The 22193-nt window shown below is 48.6% G+C and overlaps 1 protein-coding gene across 9 annotated transcripts in view; it reads right to left on the reverse strand.

Annotated features, from left to right (window-relative positions):
- The window catches only part of Wdfy4 (WDFY family member 4), a 242170-nt gene that overhangs the window by 130131 nt on the left and 89846 nt on the right, over positions 1 to 22193 (reverse strand). For all 9 annotated transcript variants that reach the window (XM_013508791.1, XM_013508792.1, XM_013508790.1 and 6 more), the window contains exons 25-36: positions 21094 to 21167; positions 19252 to 19413; positions 18745 to 18836; positions 17008 to 17107; positions 14463 to 14668; positions 13437 to 13606; positions 11314 to 11439; positions 6401 to 6565; positions 4424 to 4627; positions 3931 to 4045; positions 3070 to 3227; positions 801 to 1039 (exon numbers count right to left, since the gene is read on the reverse strand). In XM_013508791.1, the coding sequence (XP_013364245.1) occupies positions 801 to 1039; positions 3070 to 3227; positions 3931 to 4045; positions 4424 to 4627; positions 6401 to 6565; positions 11314 to 11439; positions 13437 to 13606; positions 14463 to 14668; positions 17008 to 17107; positions 18745 to 18836; positions 19252 to 19413; positions 21094 to 21167 (1811 nt within the window). The remainder of the gene's footprint in view (positions 1 to 800; positions 1040 to 3069; positions 3228 to 3930; positions 4046 to 4423; positions 4628 to 6400; positions 6566 to 11313; positions 11440 to 13436; positions 13607 to 14462; positions 14669 to 17007; positions 17108 to 18744; positions 18837 to 19251; positions 19414 to 21093; positions 21168 to 22193) is intronic.

Below are 22193 nucleotides of genomic sequence, written 5' to 3' on the forward strand. Positions count from 1 at the left end.
GGAAGGAAGGAAGGATAGAAGGGAGGAAGGAAGGAAGGGAGGAAGGAAGGAAGGAAGGAAGGAAGGAAGGAAGGAAGGATGGAAGGGAGGGAGGGAGGGTGGAAGGAAGGGAGGGAGGAAAGAAAAAGGCCAAGGGCAAAGTATAACCCCTACACCGTCTCTCCCACTACTCTCAACCTGGCTCTCCTAATAGGAGCTGATCTCTGACAGCTTTTGAGCTATGATGTGATGTCACAAGTGGAAAATTCCAGAGATGCTCTAAAAATCCTGTGTGAAATCCCCTCCATGCTGTGTGGGTAAGGTGTAGAGGACGCAGATGCATACTGCACTTAGCCCTGGGTCTATCTGAAGCATATTTCACTGTGAGTACACAAACATCCCAAAGTGTAAACAAAATCCAAACCCAAAACATGCTGGTGGTGACATTCTGGGTAAGGTTACTTAGCCCCTCAGAGGAGGGACAAAGAGAAGGTGCACTGAGAAGCCCAATATGTGCACACAGGGGACTTCTGGGGAAGGGGCACTTCAATAGTTTTTATTAGTGTTTCTTAGGCATGCAAGGTTATGAAAAATCATTGTATATCACCTACTTTGTGCATATTTTTTCTGCAAAGAAAATTATTGCTGCTCAGTCACATGGACAGGTTTGGGGGTGATGGAGCATGTGATGAAACATGGCCCATTGTAGCCAATCAGGTAACCAAAGACTTCTATCATTTATATTAACCCAACCAAGTGTCCTTCTAACACTTCCTCTTCTACACAGAACCCTGGCAGGCAGGAACCAAGAAGGCTCATACCTTCTTGCATTGAGCAGAAGAAGGCAGTGCATGAGACACAGGAGGAAGCCAATGTTGGAGTTGTAGGTGGCAAACACGACATCCCAGTGCGCCTGCAGAAACTCCAAGATGCTGAGCAGGTTGAGGCATTCAGACAGGGACTGTTGGGGCTTGGAGAGGCAGTAAAGAATGACTTTGTTCAGACTGCTATACAAGGTGATGAGGACAGTGTCCCTTTGGGGAGAGGGGCTCTCGATGACCTATGAAGTAAAAACAAGATGCACACACACACCAGTGAGCACTTGGCAATGCTCAATAGGGACCCGGTTTACATAAACACCATGCAATCCCCAAAGTGACAGGATGTGAAATTCAAATGGAACTTGGCTCCTCTACCTTTGAGGTTCTACCTGAGGGAGTGATTGCTCAAGGAAATTCAGAATTTGGGTAAAAAGCTTGCGTTAGAAAAAGTTAAAGCTCACCATGATCATATTATGGAAAATATATTCAGTGACCAGAGATTTCTGAAATACTGGTGACATGGCTGACATTCGGTGTATGAGAAGATCAGTGAGAAATACTGATTTCTTAAAATAAATTCATATCATTTTTTGGTAATTATTATCACTTATAATATTCCTGGCATTATGATAAGTATTGTTGATATTGATTTGCATCAATTTAAGTATACTCCCTTGTTTGAATGTCATAACATCCCACGCAGACACTGAGTTAACCCCACTTTAGCCATAAGTAGCTGAAGGTCAGAGGTCAGGGGTCAGCAAGCATCAACCCCATTCCAGACACTGGACCATGCTTGCCACATCCTGTCATCCAAAGGATGCGGGAACCACCTGGGTTAGCTTATGGAAAATGCAGGAGGGAGGCAGAAGGTCCTGGTTTGTAGCCTCAACGCGGATTGGTCCATACAAGTGCTGGGCGCAGGGAAGGGAGTCCACAGAACCTGACATGGGCAGAGTGTCACAGTGGATTAGATGAGGTACTTGCTAGTCACAGATGTCCCTTAAACCTCCATGAGCAGTGTGGGTCTCCTACTCCAGGAAGTCAGGTTTAATTCCCCCAATGAGATTTGGGGTTCATGTCTACTTCATCATCTTCTCCTGCTCCTGCAATTACCACACCTCTCAGAACACAGTTAAGGGTGCAGGCACCCAGGCAGCGAGCAGAAGAGCGGGAGGATGGGCATGAGGAGAGCATGGGCCTGGGGTCTGCACCCCGCGGCACCCCAGCCCCAGAAGGTGCTACTCTTTGGTTGGTGCTGAAGACTTGCTTTGGTCACTGAAGCTCTGTTCCTTCTCAAAACAACTCCCCAAGGGTCTGATTTTTATCCTGTCAGAGCTGACAAGGACGATTTCTCCCTGCTGAAGGGACCCCTGAATCCATTCTTTCTAGACTTCCGGGACCTGACCATCACCCTAAGAACTGTGCTGAGGCTGGGTCTTGGGTCTGCAGGTGGTAGCTCCAAAGTGGGGAGAGAAAGGCCGGTCCAATGCCCAAGATGACCCAGATGGTGGGCTAAAGCACAATGAGACCCTAGTCACAGGGAGGGTCCATGTAGGGGGACACAGCAGCTCTTTAAGAGGGCCCTGAGCAGCCAGGGAGGCCAGCGTGTGAAAACAGCCCCACTTAACTCAAGAATTTCAGGTTGCACAATTCTCTGTGTGCACACACACACAATGCACACACACCTGCCCTGAGAGATCGCTCCAGAGACACGCACTGCCCCACATGGGCACAAAGGTGGATGTGTTTCTGTGCAGACAGGGGGCACAGGCAAGAGCACTGCGACCCGGCAGAATAGAGTCCTGCCTGCATTTCAAAAAAGCACAAAAACAAGCAAAGGAGACATTACAGACAAAAAAGAAATAGGGTTTTTAGAGACAAGGGCCTTTTGCGCCTCATGTGGGAGAGGACTGACAGTAGTAGAGGTTAAACCACAATCAGTAAAGACTCAAAAAGGAGGAAGTAGAATCTGAAAGGCCACAGTGGTCAGCGCACAGGCAGGGAGCTGAGGAACCAGAGGTCACAGGGTCGCGGCCTTGTACAGGGCACTGTGGTCCCAGGCACTGAGGAAGGCACCAGCTGCTCTGAGGCCAGGCTCTGCTGGGTACCGGGAGCTGCCGGGCATCACACAGCCCTCATCACCTCCTCTTCCCCACCTATCTCAGGCTCTATTTCCGCATAGGAAGGCAGACGCAGTCGTACAGAGCCCAAGGGCACAGTACAGATTCCTGGTGTCCTCCCAGATGCCTTCTCCTGCATCACTTACCACCATGATGTGCTCTGTGAGGAAGAGCAGGATGTGCTTGGGGTCTGCCGAGAACATGCCACCATACAGCTTCTCCACCAGCCTCTGGGCGAAGTGGGAGATGTTCCAGAGGGAGGGTACAGCAGCAGCCTCTGTGCTGTGCTGAGGCTCGCTACTGCCTGGGTCGGGGAGACACCAAGAGGGAGTGTGACATCACTCGGATGGCCTCCAACCCCTCATGGCCACCAGCCACATCATCCCACCCCACCCTTCATCAATCCAAGATGGGTTCTGAGCACCCACTGAACAGTCAGGTCTCCAAGTAAACCCACGGTGAGTGATCCAGTGGATGACCAGAACTGAGTGGTGAAACTCAAGCAAGGTTGGCTCCCCCATGATTTTGGAATAAGAGTGGGTGCATTTAATGCTTAAGCCAAATGAAAAGGCACTGTCGTGACTGAGGCTGTGTCACACAGGGGCAAGTGTAAAGCTGCGATGTGTAAAGCGCTGTGCTGGGGACCATGGGGAGCTTGCTCAGCCCTGGTACCTCCCTGACTCAGCCTTTATGACATCTCCACTCACAGCCCCAGCCCTTATCCTGTCACCCTATTGCTGTGGGTTGCCACCTGCACACACTCAAGTATATCCAGGAGCAGGACCCAGAAGGGGAGGGCCTCAAAACAGGAGGAGGAGATGGGTTGCACCACATGGAAGGCCTCCATCCACTGAGCTCCCCTAACACAGCCCCAGCCTCGGATGCTGCAGTGCAGAGGCAACACCCCTGCCATGGTCACTGTGTGCTGCAAGGGGGTCACACTGCTGGCCTCTTGCTCATCACTCTGCAGCTCCATGCCAGGGGCAGGAGGACCATGCCAGACTTACCTGGGAGAAGCAGGGTGCTGCCTGTGCTTGGGGTGTGGAAGATTTCCATGGTGGACAGCAGGACTTCAGACTGGAAGTCTCGCTTCTGCTGGCTGCTGGCATTGTCTGGAGAAGCCTGAAGCACAGCCAGGTCTGAGACAACAGCACAAGGTCCCTGTGCCACTGCATGTCCATTGGGCCTGGAGGGGCACCAATGCCTGCCCCTGCTCGTGAGCACTGCCCTCTGCTGTCCCAGGCACTCAGGGGCCACGGGAAGCCCACAGTGATGGCTACCCAGCCAATAAATGCCCCAAGGTGAGGCTTCTGGGATGTGGCTCCAGCTGATTCTCCTCAGGGCTGGCTTCCCTCTCTCCTCCTGAGAGCAGCCCAACCACCCCCGTAAAACCCTCTGCAAAACCTTTGCCTCAGGCTCAGCTTCTGCAGACCCTGCCCTGGCTCACCCCACCCCCATGCCTCCAAAGGACACACAGTGACCATGCCATTCCCCACCCACCTCCAGGAACACATCCAGCGGCTGCCACTGCTTGGGGCTGGGGGCTCCAAGCAGCAGCTCCCTCAGCAAGTCCTGTGTGAACTCCCTCAGCTGCCTCTGGCCAGGGTGGAAGGAAGCAGGGGCCTGGGGATCCTCTATGGTGCTGTTCCCTCCAGCTGCAGCACCAGGACTGATGGTGCTCTCAGTGGACTCAGCCACAGGGCCCTAGATGACAAGGGAACCATAAGAAGTGTAGCTTGGCCTGCCTGAGGCCCTGACACATCTGCTTCTGCCCAGCTCAGACAAGATTGTCACCATCCCGTAGACCAGAGTGCAGCCAGCCCGGCTGCTGCTAAGAGGACTGCTGGGACCTGGGGACCTGAGACGGCTAGGGCTGTGTGAAGGAGCTGATCCTTGCCTCATCACTGCTCCAAGCCAGTTGCTGTCAGCTAATAGCAGTCACCAGGGCCTGGGGGAGAGGAGAGGAGAGGAGAGGGGATGCAGTGACCCCTGGCTCCTGCCTCATAGTGGTGTCCTCGCTGCTACACTCTGCCCACGTGACAGTCAGGTGCAAAAAGGGTGACCCTGAACTGCACTGTTTCTTCAGAGAAGAGCCCCAACCCCTTTACACTCAGTTTCTTATTTGAGGTTTATGAAGCTGCCAGGAGAGTGAGACAGGGGTCATTTTCCAGGCCACCCTTCCTGGAGGACATGGGCGTGCCAGAAGATGGGTGGCACATCCAACGACACTGGCCACGGCCCGACTCCAACCCACCAACTTCTCCTGCACCTTCATCTGTTAGCACCTCCCTTTGCTCATTCATAAAATTAATGCAGCCATTCTTAATTAAGCCATAAAATGAATTTAATAGCACCTAGGGAGGTGGTGACTGCATTAATTAGCTCTGTGTGGCCTTGACTGGAAAGATGCCGTATAAATAACCCCAAAGCCTTGTGCCCATAGTTTTTTGTGGGAACAGGGTCCATCATGACCCTGGGCAGCACAGCCTGGCAGGGCTGACTCAGAGCTGGGACCAGGCATGAAGGGGTATGGAAGGGGCCTCGGAATTGAGCCAGAAGCCCCAAGCAGGCCCCACTGGCCCACCGGGCACTGACTGGCTGGGTAGGAGGCTTTGGGCTGGGCCCTCCTCCCATAGGCATCTCCTGATTACCATGGGAGGAGCTCAAACTGCCTCAGTAAAGCCAGGCCAGGCCCTAGGGGTCGGCCTCAGGGTTGCAGTGTCAGGCCTTAGACTGAGGGCCCTGGCCCTGTGCAGTGGTGGCAAGGGCAGCCCAAGTGGTGGCCCCTTTTTTTGGCCTGACCTGCAAGTGTGAACCCCACCTCTCTACCCCTGTGCCCCTTCCATTCTCTTTATGGCCCTTTTTCACTTTTACTACCCCAGTAAGTTACTTGAGTTGACGTTAATCCATCAAACCATTTTGGGGCCAATTTTTCTTTTTTTATGTATCTTCTACTCTTTTTCATTAAAATTGATTATACTCATCCCTTAGTCCCCATGGGGGTTGGTTCTAGGTCTCCCTAAGGGTACCCAATTCCTCAGGAGTTCGGGTCCCTTAACTGAGATGTACAATGTTTGCATAAAACCTATGCATTGCTCCTGTATAATTTATCTTTAGGTGACTTATGATGCCTACTATGATGTAAGTGCCGTGGAAACAGCTGCTATATTGCATTATTTAGGGAAGAGTCACAAGAAGTCTGTACACCTGCAGTACAGGTAAAACTTTCTTAAAACTACTTTCTTTCTGGGGCTGCTTAAACCTCCAGATGCAGAGCCCAAGTTTATGAAAGTTTTACTGCACTCTCACATTTTACTTCGTGATTAAATTTTGTTTTACCTGAGCTGTTTATTAATACTCCAATTCTACTGCTTCAAGTGCATCTCAACTTTGGGAGGTGGGAAGGAATTCGCCCTTCAGCAGAGAGAGATGAAGAAGTCCTCACCCTGGGGTGAGTGAGGTGGTGACTTGTCCTACCTTTTGGGCTCCCATGGGGAAGGTGATTGTGGCTAGGGTTTGCAGGAAGTCAGGGGCCCTCCAGGCCGGGTCCTGGGGGTAAGTGCGGTGCACAAGACGCAGAAAGTGCAGCACACTGGCTGGGAATGTCCTCTCCCATGCGCCTTCTTCATGACCTGCCGAGGGCTGAGGACACACTCTGTGAGATGCAGTCCGGGTCAAGGTCAGGGTACATAGCAGTGAAACAGAACAGCCTGAGCCTAGACTGCAGACTTCTTCCTAAGATCACAAAGGGCATGCTGCATGCGTCACCAAGACTACATCCAGCACAGGATGGGCGTCACATGAGGATGATACAGTGTGTTCAGACGCTGTCCCCAGTCTGCACATGCTGTCCTCTCCTCACCACAGAGCAACACTTTTAGGTAGGCTCTGTGTGGACCTCTTTTCTACAGAAAGGGCCCAGAAAGGTTCCATCACTTGCCAAGGTCACCCCAAGGTAAGGATCAAAGCCAGGGACTGACCCTCATGAACCACTGCAGACACAGCATGCATGCTGAACCCAATGGGAGTGCCCACCAGAATCACCATCTTCCCCAGCACTTTGTTAACTCCCTCCTGGACAATAACTGGGCAAACCCTGTGTCCTGCTGGTAAGGTATAGGATGAGTCATGTCCTGGGCTGGTCCCACTGCCTTGCCTGGCCATTAATGTGTCCACTGTGACCTCTCCCATAACTCTTGGCCACATGGCCCACACAAGGAAACTCGAACCTAATTGCAGAAAGGTAGGAAAGACAGGTGGAATTGCAGTTCTGGGACCTGATGAGGGTTTGGAATGAGCAAGAGCGGGCAGAGGAACCATTTCTGAAGCCACCTGCATTTGAGCCCCTCAGACCCTCCAGCACAATATTAGATTTTCAAGAAAGAACATGCAAGAGGAAGGCAGAGAGTTATCTCAGGAGTTCTTCAGCCTGGATGGAATCCAGCCTCTGCCACTTAGTACAGCCTGGCTTGGACCTGTTCCTTTTCTGCAAGGGAGAGGGTCCTGGAGATTGAGCCCAGGGCTCTTACATTGTGCTACATCTCCAGTCCTTTTTTATTTTGAGACAGGTCTTGCTAAATTGCCCAAACTAGACTTGTACTTGGAGATTCCCAGCTTGGCCTCCCAGCATACTGGGACTACAGGTGTGCGCCACCATGCCCAGCTGGACCAGCTCCTTATTACCACTATGCCATGGGCTCCAGCTTTATTGAATGAGAATCCTGATGCAATCTGTTTCAGAAGGTTGCTGCGAGGATTGAGTGAGACATTTTAGCAATGTGACTTATTCCCACAGTGACTAGCACAGAGTAAAAACAGAAGCAGTTACAAGATGAGGTCTTGGACTTACAGAAGAGGAATTTGGATTTGATCTACCAAACTACAGAGACCCCTGAAGGTCAAGGCATGGCCACGAAGTACATGTGTGACCTATGTGCCCATGGTCTAGGACCCCACTTGGATGGAGCTTCTGCATCTCACAATGGAGGGAATGCTGTCTCTTCCAATGGATTATCACATGCAGTAGAATGTCTAATATTAAAAAAAAAACTAACAATGAAAAATATTGGCAAAGGTGTGGAGCAGCAAGAACTTTGACAAAATGAGAGCTAGAGAGAGTGTAAATTGGTCCTTCCACTTTGGAGAATTATTTGGCATTACTGACTAAAGTAAGTCCTGTGTACAGCTAATCCCTCACAGTTCTATTCTTGGGAACATTTCCAATAGAAAGGGAAATATCCACCAAAAAGCAGGTATGTGGAAACTTCATTCCTGATATTTCCAAAATGAAATAACCCAGAACGGATTGTGATTAACTATAACAAGAAAATAACACTCTGCAGTGAAAAAATTGAATCACTGACATCCACAACAACGAGTGAATCCCATGACACAGTGGCGAGTGAAAGAAGCCAATGCAAAAGAGTATGTACTGCACGGTTCTCTTTATATCAAGGTCAAGGACAGACAGCCTCATCTCTGGTTACCACTGAGCAAGGGTAAATAGCCAAGGAAAACAAACCACCAAAGAAAAAGGAAATAAACAGAACTGTTTGGAAAAGACATAATATAGCTATTTTTACAATTAAGTTTGTAGCTTTTTCCCCTTATTCTTCTATGTTCTGTTTTTCACATTGAAATGCTGTCTCCTATGTTTGGTAAATGATGCTCTCACAACATGTGCCTGTACTGTACCAAAGCAATCACTGCGAGGCTTCATTCTCAGAATAAGGAGCCTGGATCTTACTCTTTACCTCATCTGACAGTCACGTGTCTAATGTGAGCTTAACCTTCTGGTGTTTGTTGCTATAGTAGAAATGTTTGGGTTCACACCTATACTACTGTTGGCGTAATACACTTTTTCTCTGTTGTTAATGAGCTTTTGCTGTTCTTTTGGTTTGCCCTATCTTTAACAACATTAATTAAGTAGGGTAGCAGATTCTTTATAATGTAAATAGAAAACATACATCTTTTCAGGCACCCCAAAGTTAATTGCACACTAGTCCTACAATAGAATGAATAAATATCTCAAAGATAGAAAATGCACTGCTTGTATAATCTGACAAGGGTAAAAACAAAACTAGAAATAAATGAAAAATAAAAATCAAAAACCCCAACTACATGGACATTGAAAAATAGAAATCAAAGTGATCTTTACAATTGCAATCACAAAAGTTCTAAAAGACAACCAAAAATGAAGATGTTAAATAGAAAAATCATAGAGGTTGACAGAAGAAAACCTCAAGAAACTGATAATTATATACAAGATCTGATTCTCTAACTAAATCCACAAGCCTTTAGGTCCTAAGCAGCAGGAGTGGTATGATAAAGAAAGAATGTGAGCTCCCAAATTAAGAGCAAGAACAGAAAAATAACACAGCAAATTAAATGAATTAAAAGAGGTCTGCCATAGTTTAGGTCTGGGATGTCCTCCAAGGTCCATGTGTCAAAGACTTGCTCTCCAGCTTGGCACTGATGGGAGGCAGTGGAAGATTTAAGAGGTGGGGCCTCATGGGAGGCCTTTAGGTCATTGTTGTCATGGCCTTGAAGGGGATGGTGCATTCCTGGTTTCTCCCTTTCTCTTTTTTGCATCCTGTCAGTGAAGTAAGAAGTCTTGCAGTTTCACACATTCGTGCTATGATAACTCACTACAAGTCCTAAGTAACAGGCCAACTGGTCATGTAATGGAAAGGTAATCAACACAAAACATTTTGTGCAAAATGAATAAATGAAAAACTATATCTAAATATCAATTAACTAAACTAGGTCAAGAAGACACATGTAAAAGCTTTAAACACTCAATAGTCATGGAAAAATTTAGTGACAGGCAGCCTCATAGGAACCATTTAAAGTACATTCTTGAATATAAAGGAGATTAGTCACTTTTATATAAAACTAGCAAAAGGACAACATCAAAAACTGGTAAAGGTATAACAAAAAAAGAAAACTGCAGCCCAACATAATTTACAAAGATGCATACAAAATCACAAACATTTACAAACAAAACAAGGAAGTACTCTTTGAAAAATTAAGAACAGGAGGACTAAATAAGATCTTTGTAAGAATACCACAAAATCTATTGATAGAATTCATCATAGAAAAGTGGGGGGGAAAGCACACAATTGTGGGCTGATATGCTAAGAGACTACTGAATAAAAGTGAAAAAAAATCGTGTCTTCAAAAAGGGCAAAAATTGTGATGTAAATTTTCTCCACATAACCACACACAAACACATACACATAGAAACTGGCAAATGACACAAAAAAGCAGCTCAAAGTAAAATAAATAGAATTTATGAGCACTTGAAAAGTGATTTTAAAAGACAGAGTAATAGTAATAGTAAATGCAAAAGAACTCAACTATGGAACAATCACCCCTAAGTTGTGACACTGTTGTAGGCTGTGGATGGAGCTTCGGACTTTGATACAAGACATCGACGGACAAGGGACAGTGAGATGTGTTATGTACATGAGCAGTGTTTAATGCGATCGTCCTGAGAAGCACACCTAAAAATGCACACAGTGTGCGCTGTAACCCGACGTCCATACCCTAGAGTTTATACCAGGGAGGTCATCAAGGAAAAGATGTTTGTTCAAGAAAGTTCATTACAGACTTTTTATAGCAACACTCCGAAGGTCAACATAAATTTCTATTACAAATACAGATGATTCCTACAGTCTCCCACTCTACTGATGTGGAAAGACAGTAACAAAATTTTGAAGGAATAAATGCAAAACGGGTTTGTGGTCTCCACATCTGTAAGGATACGTTGTGGTCTGTAGACATGGAGAGCTTGTGGAGGAAACTCTACTGTTTTGGTAAAATGCATCTCCCAGCCAGGGTGCACAGAGCTCCTTAGGCCCTTTAGGCTGGACTTCCTGTTGCACCCAAGTCACCTTTAGGAGCCTGCTCAACTCTTCCATTTCATCTTATGAAGTACCACCCGCTGTGGCTTGAATGTGTCCCCTGAAAGTTCATGTGCTGCAAGCTTAATCATTGAACTCCTGTGCTCCTGGTATGTGAAGGAGGAGCTGTTGGGAGGTGATTATGACGAGATGTCCCAAGGGTGGCCTGTGGTGGCTCTGATGTCCTTAGAGGAGGAAGCGAGATCCAAGCCAGCATACTTGCTGTCTCGACACATGATGCCCCCACCCTGCTACAGTTCAGCAGGACAGCCTTGACAGGTACCTCAAGAGCATGGCCTCCAGACTGTGAGCTAAACAAACCTCTATCTTTATAAAGTACCTGGTCTTGGGCATTTGGTGATAGCCCCAGAGAGAGGACTAAGACATCAGCATCCCTGGGAAGCAACTGGTGGGGGGATCAAGGTGGACCTTCCCTACTCACCTCCCACCAGAATCTTCTGGGGTGGCATGTGGGAAATGGCTCACCTGGCTCATGGTAGCTCTCAGCATTTCCAGGAGCAGCAGGGCACCTTCTGTGCATAGTCCAGCCCGGAGCACTTCTTGCTGGTGGTGCTTCTGCATGAGCCACTGCAACATGGCGTCCAGGCTGTCCTGCAGGAGGAGGCAGGCCTGTGAGGAGACCCAGGGCACATGCCCAGAGCACCAGCTCTGTGGCCCTTGCAAAACCTGTTCTGGGGCACCCTCAAGAGCAAAGAAGCACAGCACCCTAGCAGCCAAGGTACATGGCGACCAGAAACTGCAGGTCAAGAGAGCGTGCCTGAGGGAGGCAACCCCACTGAAGGCACTAAGGCCCCACTCATGACCTGTCCCAAGTTGGGTGGGTTCCCTTGGGCTCAGGACATGGCTTGCCCAGCACGGGCATGGGCCTGGGTCTCATCCTCAGCACCAATCCTCAGCACCAATAAAAGAGCACAGCTGGTTTTTTTAAAGTTTTGTTCTTTTGGGCTGACCTCACAAGCACTCAATGTCCTAAAGAATGATCTTTTATAAATGAAGTTATAGGAGGCATAGGAAAAATTCAAATGTTGAGGGGAGTTGTGATGTAGACAGAAGAACAGGGATTTAGAATCAGGACTCTGAACATGTGTGTGGAGGGTAGAGTCTGTTCAACCTCCTAACGGCTCAGTTTCCTTGTCTGTGAGAATAAAAGAATCCCATTATCCACCCCAAGGGATTGTTTAAATACCAAGCAGAATAAAATATGTAAAGCATCTATTGCAGGTCCTGACTCTTGGCAGATATTTGCTTCCTACAATATGTTCTTAGAGAAATAAGATTCCAGGTCTCTGTGAACATAGCATAGTACATTCAGAACTTTACTTTGAAGTATGCTCTACAATACTGTATTTTCAATATGTATCGAGACATAGATCTGCCAAATATAAGAACATATAAAAGAGACAAATGCTTGAGCTCTCTACACCCATTCATGCCCTTGCTCTATTTCAATTCAGTTCAGTTTCAGTCAACCAAATTAAGACCAAGAAATGATTTCTAAGCCTGCTTTGTGTCAGGTGCCCAGGAAGGTCAGTAAAAGGTGGGCTCTGTCCTCCAGGTGCTCAGTATCTACAGAGGCAGGTACATGGGGTGCCATAGAACACAAAGGTACACAGGTACATGGGGTGCCATAGAACACAAAGGTACACTGAGGCAAGAAGAGGAGGAATCTAGGAACTGTGTAGGAGGTGGCACTGGACCTGAGTCTGGGGAAGGATGCTCCCACCAACCAGGTGACAAAGGAAAAAAGAACTAGTAAGGACACTGGGTGGGTGAGTACAGAGCAGCTGGTCTTCTTGGAGAAATGACCCAGTGCAAGGACAGCAGGGATGGCAAGTTAGAGACAAGTTAAGGACCCAAACACAAGCTACCATGGTGCTCCATCCAGATTCTGAACCCAATCTTGCAGGAATGGCAGCCAACAAGACTTGGACTTAAAGCGCGAGGCTGTGGAGGGTGAGGTGGGTGCAGATGAATGAGTGAAAGGAGGGTGATCCTGTGCACAGGGAGTGTGGACTTCTCTTGGGTTATTCTTCAGAAAGGCTAAGAGTGTAGTAAATAGACAGCAGTAGATCCAGAGTGAGTCCAGGGCAGCCTCTGGTACTCAGTGGGACTGTTTAACACATTTGTGTCCTCAAGGATGAGTCAGTAGAAAGGGAGATACTGAAAAGACAGTGCAGAGAGAGGATGAGGGTGGCCTGTGTCACCGAGGAAGAAGGGGCAGATTCCCAGGACAGCTGGAAAGCCTGCCTTCCCCATGCCCACCCACAGAGGGTGATGAAGAGGGTCACAGGGAAAGCAAGTGCCCAGCCAGGACCTTATTTCTCAGCTGGGTCCAGGAAGAGAAAGAATTTAACACAAGACTGATCCAAACCAGACTTGCCAGGAGGGGTGATGGCTAAGGCTTGGGGGTCATGGGCTAAGAGGAGGCTGCTTGAGAGCTCCTTGGGTGTGCACCACGGGGGAAAAAAGTGAGTCTGACATTTGCAGTCCAAAGGAGCAGTGGTAGTGAACAGTCTTAGGAAGCTGCTTCAGTCATGTAGAATCAGAAAGTGAAGCACCCGCAGCCCCAAGGTGCCCCCAGGATCTACCTTGGGCCCATCCGTCAGCTCTGTCAGTGGGGTCTGCAGGAAGAAGGTCGACACAATGAGGTAAACTTCCGGGATGTGAACTCGGTAGCCCAGAAATTCGGTCAAGACACGGAAGCCAGGTAGCAGGCAGGGACTTTGCTCAGCCACAGCTGGGGGGTTCTTCAGGTTGTCTGTGGGTTGGAGAGGAGGCACGAAATGCAGCTGAGAACAACTACTTCTGGTCAAGGTTGGGGTGGACATACCAGGGGTTCCTTCCACCCACCCTTATCTTACAGACACAGGACCAAAAATACACGTTCACAAAGTTGAGCGAAAGAAAGCACTCAGGTGTAATTCATTTTCCTAGTCTTGACACCTCATTCATTCACTCATCCATCCATTTATTAAGTCTTTCGTTCACTCACTCATCCATCCATCCATCCATCCATCCATCCATCCATCCATTCATTCATCCACCCATTTATTAATTCATTCATCTATCCACTCATTCATTCATACATCCATTCAAAGGCAAGTATATACTAAATGCCAACCACCTAGGAAGCAACCAGGCAGTTTTGTATTAGGCAACCTGGAATCAGAAGCACAGGGTGGTGGAAGGGGTGGACAGTAAGTGATGAAACACAAGCACTAGGAGAAAGTGAGGCACACTGCAGAGGATAGTAGGAGGGACATGGAGGATTGACAGAGGTGCCGTGACTTGGGCAAGACCCTCCTCTCCTGGAGGAACTGAGACTCACCCAAAGGATGAGCTCTATGGGCCAGAAAAGGCACACAGGCAGCAGAAGCCAATTGGGAAGTTCATGCCCTTGTCAGGCATGTGACCAGATGGGGACCCTGGGAGTGCTGGGGAGCAGCATCCAGGGGCTGCAGAGCATGGAGGCAGGGAGGTGTTGCCCAGCAGTCCTGAGGTGGGGGTCATCTGGGGCTCATCTGAGAGAAGGGTCTAGGGGGTCCTGCTGCAAAGAGCTCCACAGGTCCTGTGGCATCGCTCATATCCCAGGATGAGGAGGGGCCCACACTCACCCATCATGATAGCCATGCCCTCGGTGCTGTGCTCCACCCAGGAGCCCACAGACAGACCATCCTTGAATCGGGCACGGAGAGAGGGGCTAGACAGGAAGTGCAGCAGCAGTTTCAAGGCCAACACAGTAGTGCTGGGATGCAAGTGGCCCTGCAGGAGCAGCAGGAACCAGTCAGGGCCCAGGCTCAGAAACATCTCCTCCTTTGACCTGGGGGTCAGTAAATACAGTCCATTACCTTTCAACCCATGAGCAAGTGTCACTTCCAGAAGAGACAATGCCCAGCCTCACAAGTCCCCTGGGAAAGGCAGTGAAGTTTGACACTTGGTTATGACCTAGTGAATCATATACTAGCACATTTTGAAAGAATGCAGAGTAACATAATAGAATTTCTGCACAGTGGATAAATTTGTCCATTAATTGCTGCAATATAAATTGGCCAAAGCTTTGCAAAGCAACTGGGAACTATGCATGAAGGTAGATAAAATCCTGTGTGCTCCTTAATTTCCCAGCTTCACCACTATTCATATGTACATAGTGCAGGGACAGCCACCTAATTTATTTACCGCTGATCTCATCATAGAAAATACAATGCTTGATTATCTCCTTTTTAAAGACCTTAGTCAAAACTACTCTAAGTGGAATAGTCCAATATTTAGTCATCTTTATCAGTTTAAGAAAAGAAAAGCCATGGACTACCACTTTTAAAAAATAATTTTAAAATGATGAGTCTGGAGAATACAGACTTGCTGGAGGTATGAAGGGGCCAGGAGGGCCAGGAGGTGGGTGGCAAGGACACTGGCTGAGCACAGGACTCAGACTCAGGAGTCAGGGAAAGAACCATCTGTAAGGCGCAGTGGTCTCAGCTTCAGCTGCCAGACTAGGCAAAGTAGGGGTGGAGCTAGTGTCCCCTGGAATGAGTGGTGGAGTAGGGCCCAAGAAACTGTCCTCTTTCCTATCCTTGCCTGTGATGTTTACAGACTGGCAGAGCTCTTAATGTGCTCTGGTCATTCAACTCAATGAGGATGATGATTATGGGGATGATAGGGATGATGATGGTGATAATGGTGGTGATGATGAATGATGCTCATGATGGTTACGGTAATGGTGGTGATGGTGATAGTGGTGATGGTGCTGTGGTGGTGATGATGATGGTAGTGGTGATGGTGGTGATGATGGTGATTATATGATGCTGATGGTGGTGATGGTGTTGGTTATGATAGTGATGATTGTAATGGTGATGACAGTAGTGATGTAATGTTTGTGATGAAGACAATGATAATATGATGGTGGTGATGATGATGATGGCAGTCATATACTACATGATGATGTTGAAGATGGTGGTGATGATGAAAACAGTGGTGATGACAGTGAAGATGGTGGTGATGACAGTAAAGATGGTGGTAGTGGTGAAGAAGGTGGTGATGATGGTAATGATGGTGGTGATGGTGGTGATGATAGTGGTGACACTGGGAATGACAGCAGTTTATAGAGCTCTTACAGTTTCCCAGACACCGTTCTCAGTTCTCTCTACACAGTAATTCATTTCATCCTCATCATAGCCATCTGTGAAAAGTATTATTTTTAGTTTCACACAAACAAATAGATAGAGGCATACAGAGCTTGCACAGCCATCTTGAGTCCCTGGGGGCAGGGTTGGAACCCAGCCCAGAAGGTCCAGATGCTACCATCCAGGTGCTTACCTACTATACTACATTCTTTTTAAAAAAGATGAAAAAGAATAGAGCTACAGTTGCTCATTGCCAAGACATCCTCCAGTGTTAGCATGTTTCAATTCTAAAAATGTAGACTTATACACTGGTAAATTTGCAACTATGATTTTCAAGGTTGCTTTGTTGAGGGGTAATCCCCACTCTGCAAACACACAAACACACTAAGTATGAACTCAGAGAAGCTGAAGAATTGTACAGACGTGCTCACAGCTCCATTCCAGGAGCCAGAAACAGTGCCTGAAATGCAATAGGCACTCAGAAAATAGGTGCTGAGCAAATGACTCCAGGGTTGCAAGCAGTCAGCGAGGAGAGCTAATGGAATCAGCTTTATGACTACACAGTACTGCAGAAGTTAATTGAAGGCAGATACTACTTTTTACCAAGTTGGAAAAACAACTAACACACTAAGAGTAAAGAGCGGAAGAATTTGGCAAGGCTTTTCCTTGATGAATGTTACTTGGGCTAACCATTTCGCCATTCTGCTGTCTGCCAAGTACAGGACATCAAAGTCAGTGATCATCACAACCGCCAAAACAAAAACAATTACAGGATAGCAATGGTGACAAAAGAGCTGATTGAAATGACACTGAATCTGTTTCCAGTTATTCTTTCCCATTGAACTTTGGCATTCGAATATCTCAGGGCAAGGTCTGGTTTATTGGGTGAAGAAAATACAATTTTCATTCTGCCTCGTGTAGGAAACACATCACGGAAAACAGACTCAGAGATGCTAAACTTTTCATTAAGAAAAGATTTTAATACTGCACCCTGTAGGAGGCGACCTCGTGCCAAATTGCTCTTCCTGGAGCTACTCACTCAGAGGACAGATGGAATTGGGGGGAAGAGAGTACGCCGAGCAGCATCTCCAGCAACTGGTTTCGGAGCCTGATTGTCTTTCCAGATGTTTGGCTTCCAGCTACAAAACAGAAAATTCAGATTTGAGAGAAAACGGATGTAAAGAGACATAACATTCACTGCAGTGAGCCATCACATTCATCAAATGCTTAGTTTACTCAGGAATTGGGGCACGGATGGGACTCAAATTTTGGCACTTAATTCTAGATTACAATGCAATCCTTAAAAGAATTTCAGGAAATGCTGTTAAAGTTCCCTTTACCTAGAAATGTCTTCAATGGACCTGTCTTTGAACAACAGAAAAATGATGAAGGCAAATTTATCTTTCAGTAGAATCTGTTTAGGTTATCGTAGGCTGCAGCATTCCCAGAGCAATCTGGTATGTGGCGGTTTTATAGGCAACATCAGGGATCGGGTGGTAAAGACTATAGTCTGTGTTCTCTGGGTTTCTGCCCTCAACCCACTTCCAGACAAGACTTCTGTATGTTTTTCATTTATGTTGCCTTGAAAATAGAGGAGCCACAGCACAGGACACAAGAAGAAACATGGCTTCCCAAGTATCACTGAAGCCCCAGGAGATATCCTAACAATGCTTTACTACAATTAGTTAGAAGTTTCAGAGTGAAGTCTACATGCAAAAATGCAAAGTTTGCATAAAGGAGCTCACGCTGGGTCAGTACCCATCATTTATCCCTTTGCTTGCTGGGCATCTTGTAAGCACTTCAGGATTGCCACACCCTGCTGCCGAGAAAGCGTAGGGGAGGCAGTTCGGAGATTCAGGCTCAGATTTGCCTCTGCAGTATTTGGATTCTGGCCCCTGCTCTGACTAAGGTCCTAATCCCACTGAGCCTCACTTCCTGACTCTCAAAAATGGGGTGCACAATTCCTACTCTGGGGGTCTGATCTGAGGACATGGGGTAACATAATTTATATAGGTTGGGTGATGCTGTCCCCGAGTGTCTTCTGTGACAACAGGACTGTTTCTTACCTGCCCAGTCCAATACCATGGTCACTAGCCTCGTGTGCCTCCTTGGGCTCTCGGAATGTGGCTAGGCTGAGGAACTGAATTTTCAACTGCATTTAAGTTTAATTAATTAAATTGTGATTACAAATGGTCACATGTGGCAAGAGGCTCTGATCTTGGGCAGCACGGGCCTGGAGGGCCTGGGACACAGTGGACATCATGTTCCCCTCACACCACCTGAGTAGAGGGGCCGCTGAACAAGGCGGGGGTGCGGCCCCGTACCCAGTCAGGGTGAGAGTGTATCCCAAGGAAACCAGTCCCAGACTGCACATTACGTAAAGCCCCATGGGCCTCAGAAGAAAGGGAGGACACAACGGTGTGGCAGCACAGTGTGGTGTGGCAGGGCTGAGGACACTGGCCTAGAGGAGGAGTGGGGATGGGGCGGGCAGGGGTGGCTTCTCTGGAGAGACCAGCATGGGCAAACCAGGAGTGGAGGCTGCCCCCCGTGCACTGGGACCTCAGGTGCTTAAGAGTGTGGGAGCCAGGGCACAGGGGTCCACCCAGGAAGCACCGCCAAGGCCCGGGTGCTATCTCAGGGAGCTGACTGTCCCACAGGCTTCAGAAAGCAGCTGAGATTCTAGAGCAGGAATATGTGACCCTGATCATAAATCTGCTCAGCTGTGGGTGCCTTCCTGCCTCCCTCATCCCCTAGCATCTGGGCAAGGTCCTCTCACCAGGCACCGAGGAGGCCGGGGCTCCTTCCACACAGATCTGCGTCTCTTCCACTGAGGAAGGCTTGAGGGTGTACACAACAAAGAGCCCAATCCTGGACACAGCAAGAAAGAAGGGTGAGAGGAATCGTTATCTCACGGTCCACACAGTGTTTACAGAAACTTCTAAACTCTGTCGGGATTCATCAGAGAAGTGACCTCTGGCATTTGTGGATCAGCATATGGGGAGGGTGAGGCTAAGGGTGGCTCTGGCTGGCAGGCACTCTGGGTGAATGCAGGAGCCACCACTGCTGCAGGGACAGTCATACTTATGCGGAGGTGTCTGAGCAGCGGGGGTCACTAGACACCGGTGGAGGAAACCGCTTCGCCCCCCAAGTCCCCCTCTTCTTCCAACTCTCAGCCCTGAACAGGACCTTCCTAGCAGCATCCTAGTGCTGTCACTGGGCTGAGCACAGCGAGGACACAGCTGGCCCAGTCCCTTTATAATAGTCCAGGAGCTTGGCGAGGTACCTAAGCAGGTCCCGGATGCTGAAGTGGCCCCTCAGCTGGCAGCCGAGGATGCCAATGATGGTGGGGACCTTGGCAGGAGCAAGGCTGGGCTCGTTGAAGAGGAAGATGAGCTTGGGGATGAGCTGTGCCTGGTGGGCGACCTCGGCGTTCCTTGCCCCTTCCCTGCAAGCCCAGGAGAGAGGCAATAAAAGCTTTTACTGGAATGAACCAAATTCGCTATGTTTCTGCTAAAAAGCTTTTCAACACTAGGCTTGTTCCTGACTCCAATCCTCTTTTGGCACCTTGTCAAGATGCCATCAGACACCCATCAAATATGCGTCTGCCAAGTGCCAGAGCCGCTGGGGCACTGCCCCCAGCCCTCCATCCTCCGGAAACCGCCTTCAAAGACAAGCCCCAATTATTGACTTAAATCCTGAGCCTCAAGGAAAACTAATGCCGGCCTCAGAAAACTCAGAACCAAGACAGCAGACACTCATGTGACCCAGAGCCAGTCCCCAAGCAGAAGCGAGGGCCTGTCTGGATGTGTGTGCCATCTTCCTGCCCGCCCAAGCCACAAAGTAGATTTGAGTATCCCTCCTTGGGGTAACCACAAAGCCAGTTTCCAGTAAATTCTACTCCCCCAAAGAAAGCAGCTCCCAGGGTAAATGTCTGTTTCTTAGAAAACAACAATTTCAGGTGGAGAAAGTAAAAGGGAGAGGGGCGGGCACAAGAGGAGAGGAATTTGGGTGGGAGGATCACCCCTCTGGCACCATCTCTTTGACCGGAATGCACTGAATTCTGCTGAGCTCCACATTCCCGGTACCCAAAGGAGGCAAAAGAAGCCCTGTTCTGTGCTGGGGAGGCTGCACCCAGCAACTGCGAGCTTGTCTGCCTGGACAGGTGTGTGCTTTTCTGAATTCCCAGCATTAAAAATGGTGTGGGAAATATAGTGAGATTGTAATAAGCTCTCCGTAGTAAGAGTCTGGATGAAGAGATGTTTACAGATGCATCCCAAAAGCTAAGAGTGCTAGTGGCCACGGGAACAGCCAGAGAGGGTGAGGGGGCAGAAGGTCCTTCAGCAGCACCTCTTCCTGTCCCTTTCCAATCACTCCAGAGGAAGAGCCAGCCTGCTAGCCCAGCTACAGGGCCCAAGTTGGCCCAAAGAAACTCAGCCCTGTTTCCAGGACCATCACATAATGGAACAGCCCTGCCTCTGCCAACCCTGCTAAGCCCAGGAGCTGCCCAGTAGCCACCTGGCAACCACGGAAGTGGTCTGCAGAAATGACACAGCAGAGGGGTGACAGGAGCAGGGACAGAGCTCAGGCAGAGTCCCATGAAGGCCAGAGAAGGGGGCCGCCCCTTTCCCTTCTGGAGCCATGCATGCCCCCTTTAACTGCCCCCTTTCCCTACTCTTCGCTTCCCTCCCTTCCCCTTCCTGTCCTTCTTCTTCCTCCTCCTTCCTCAAGCTGCTTTGGGGTCTGTTTCTGCCAGGTGCTACCAAAATAACCCTGGTCAGTTAGAGAAGTGGCATGGACAAGTCTTGCAGGAGAGTGAGCCAAGAAGCAGGATGAGCCCAGGAGCTGTTTTCCTCTGCCGGCCACACAGGCTGAACCTAGATTTGGTGCTGGTTCCTTGAGTTACAGAGGTTCCTAAGCCCCCAGCTCCTGCTCTCCTGAGTCCAAGGCCATCAAAGGACAGAGACCTGTTCCATGTATATGACCACCAGAAAGGACAGCTCCCACATGCCCACCCTGGATGCAGAGAGGAGGCCACGGTCTCTGAGCCTCAGTTATCCTGCCCTCTCAGTCCTTATTCCTGGCAGGAAGACTCAGAACAAACCCGGGGCTCTGGGCACCCACATACCTCGGCGACTGGAGGATGTCCACAAGGTGGGAGAAGAGGGTGAGCTCCAGGTTGTCTGCAGTGTTCATCCAGAGCTAGAAGACAGGACACCCACACTCAGGCCAAAGCATGCATGGGGCAAGGTCTGCAGGCAGTATGGTGCCAACCATGGGTCTCCTGAAGCCTGGAGCCAGTTCTGCAATGGGACCAGCTCCTCTGACCTCAGGCAGGTGAAGGCACTTCTCCTGGGGAAGCTCAAACACACCCCTCTCCTCCTGGTTCTACTGCTGCCCGGTGCTCACTGTGGGTCTGGGTTCCAACCAAGATCACCTGCACTAACTGCGCCTGCGTCTGCCCAGTGCTGGGCCCACCCCGATGAGACCATATGGCAGACACATTGCATTCATACTGGAGTTTACAAGACAACAGAGGTCCCACTCTACAGATGAGAAAGTAAAGGCAGAGGCAGAGCAACTGAGTGACAGGTGTCATTCTCCACCATCAAGTAGGAGGAAAGGAACTGAAAGCCAGGCTCTAGCCTTTTGGGTTTTACACTTCATGAAATATGCATGGCTTTAAGTACAGCAGAAAAAGCAGCTGTCACCCTGCCTCAGGGCGGGACTGGTGGTGTGCCCTCCCATCCCATTGCTTCTTCCTTCCTATTTGTCATCTCTAAATCCTGATAATTCCCAAGGCCCAGGATACAACAGGTGGGGACATGGTCATAAGAGTGTACTCAAAGCAGCAAAAAGAGCTCAGCCTACAAACAATGCCATGTACCCAAGGGAAGAGGGTCATAAAAATCCTCAGAACCATGGGACAGAGCTGCAGGGAGATGTTTCAAGGCACTCCTGAGATGCCTGAAATCACAACTGGGTGTGCACTGTTTGTCCTATACCTGTAAACCTATGATGGAGTTCAATTTATAAAGTAGGCACAACAGGAGATTAACAGTAATAACTGATAACACAATAGAATTATAATAGCAAATACTGTCATGGCTTATTTAAAATTTATGAGTTGAATATGTAATACAACCACCATTGTTAATTCCCTACCACTTTGTTTGTAACTCTGTATTGTCTGTATTGTGCTTGTGATATGTTGTAAAATGTTGTATG

Source organism: Chinchilla lanigera, unplaced genomic scaffold, assembly GCF_000276665.1.
Source record: "Chinchilla lanigera isolate Chin_1 unplaced genomic scaffold, ChiLan1.0 scaffold00155, whole genome shotgun sequence".
Classification (NCBI taxonomy): Eukaryota; Metazoa; Chordata; class Mammalia; order Rodentia; family Chinchillidae; genus Chinchilla; species Chinchilla lanigera.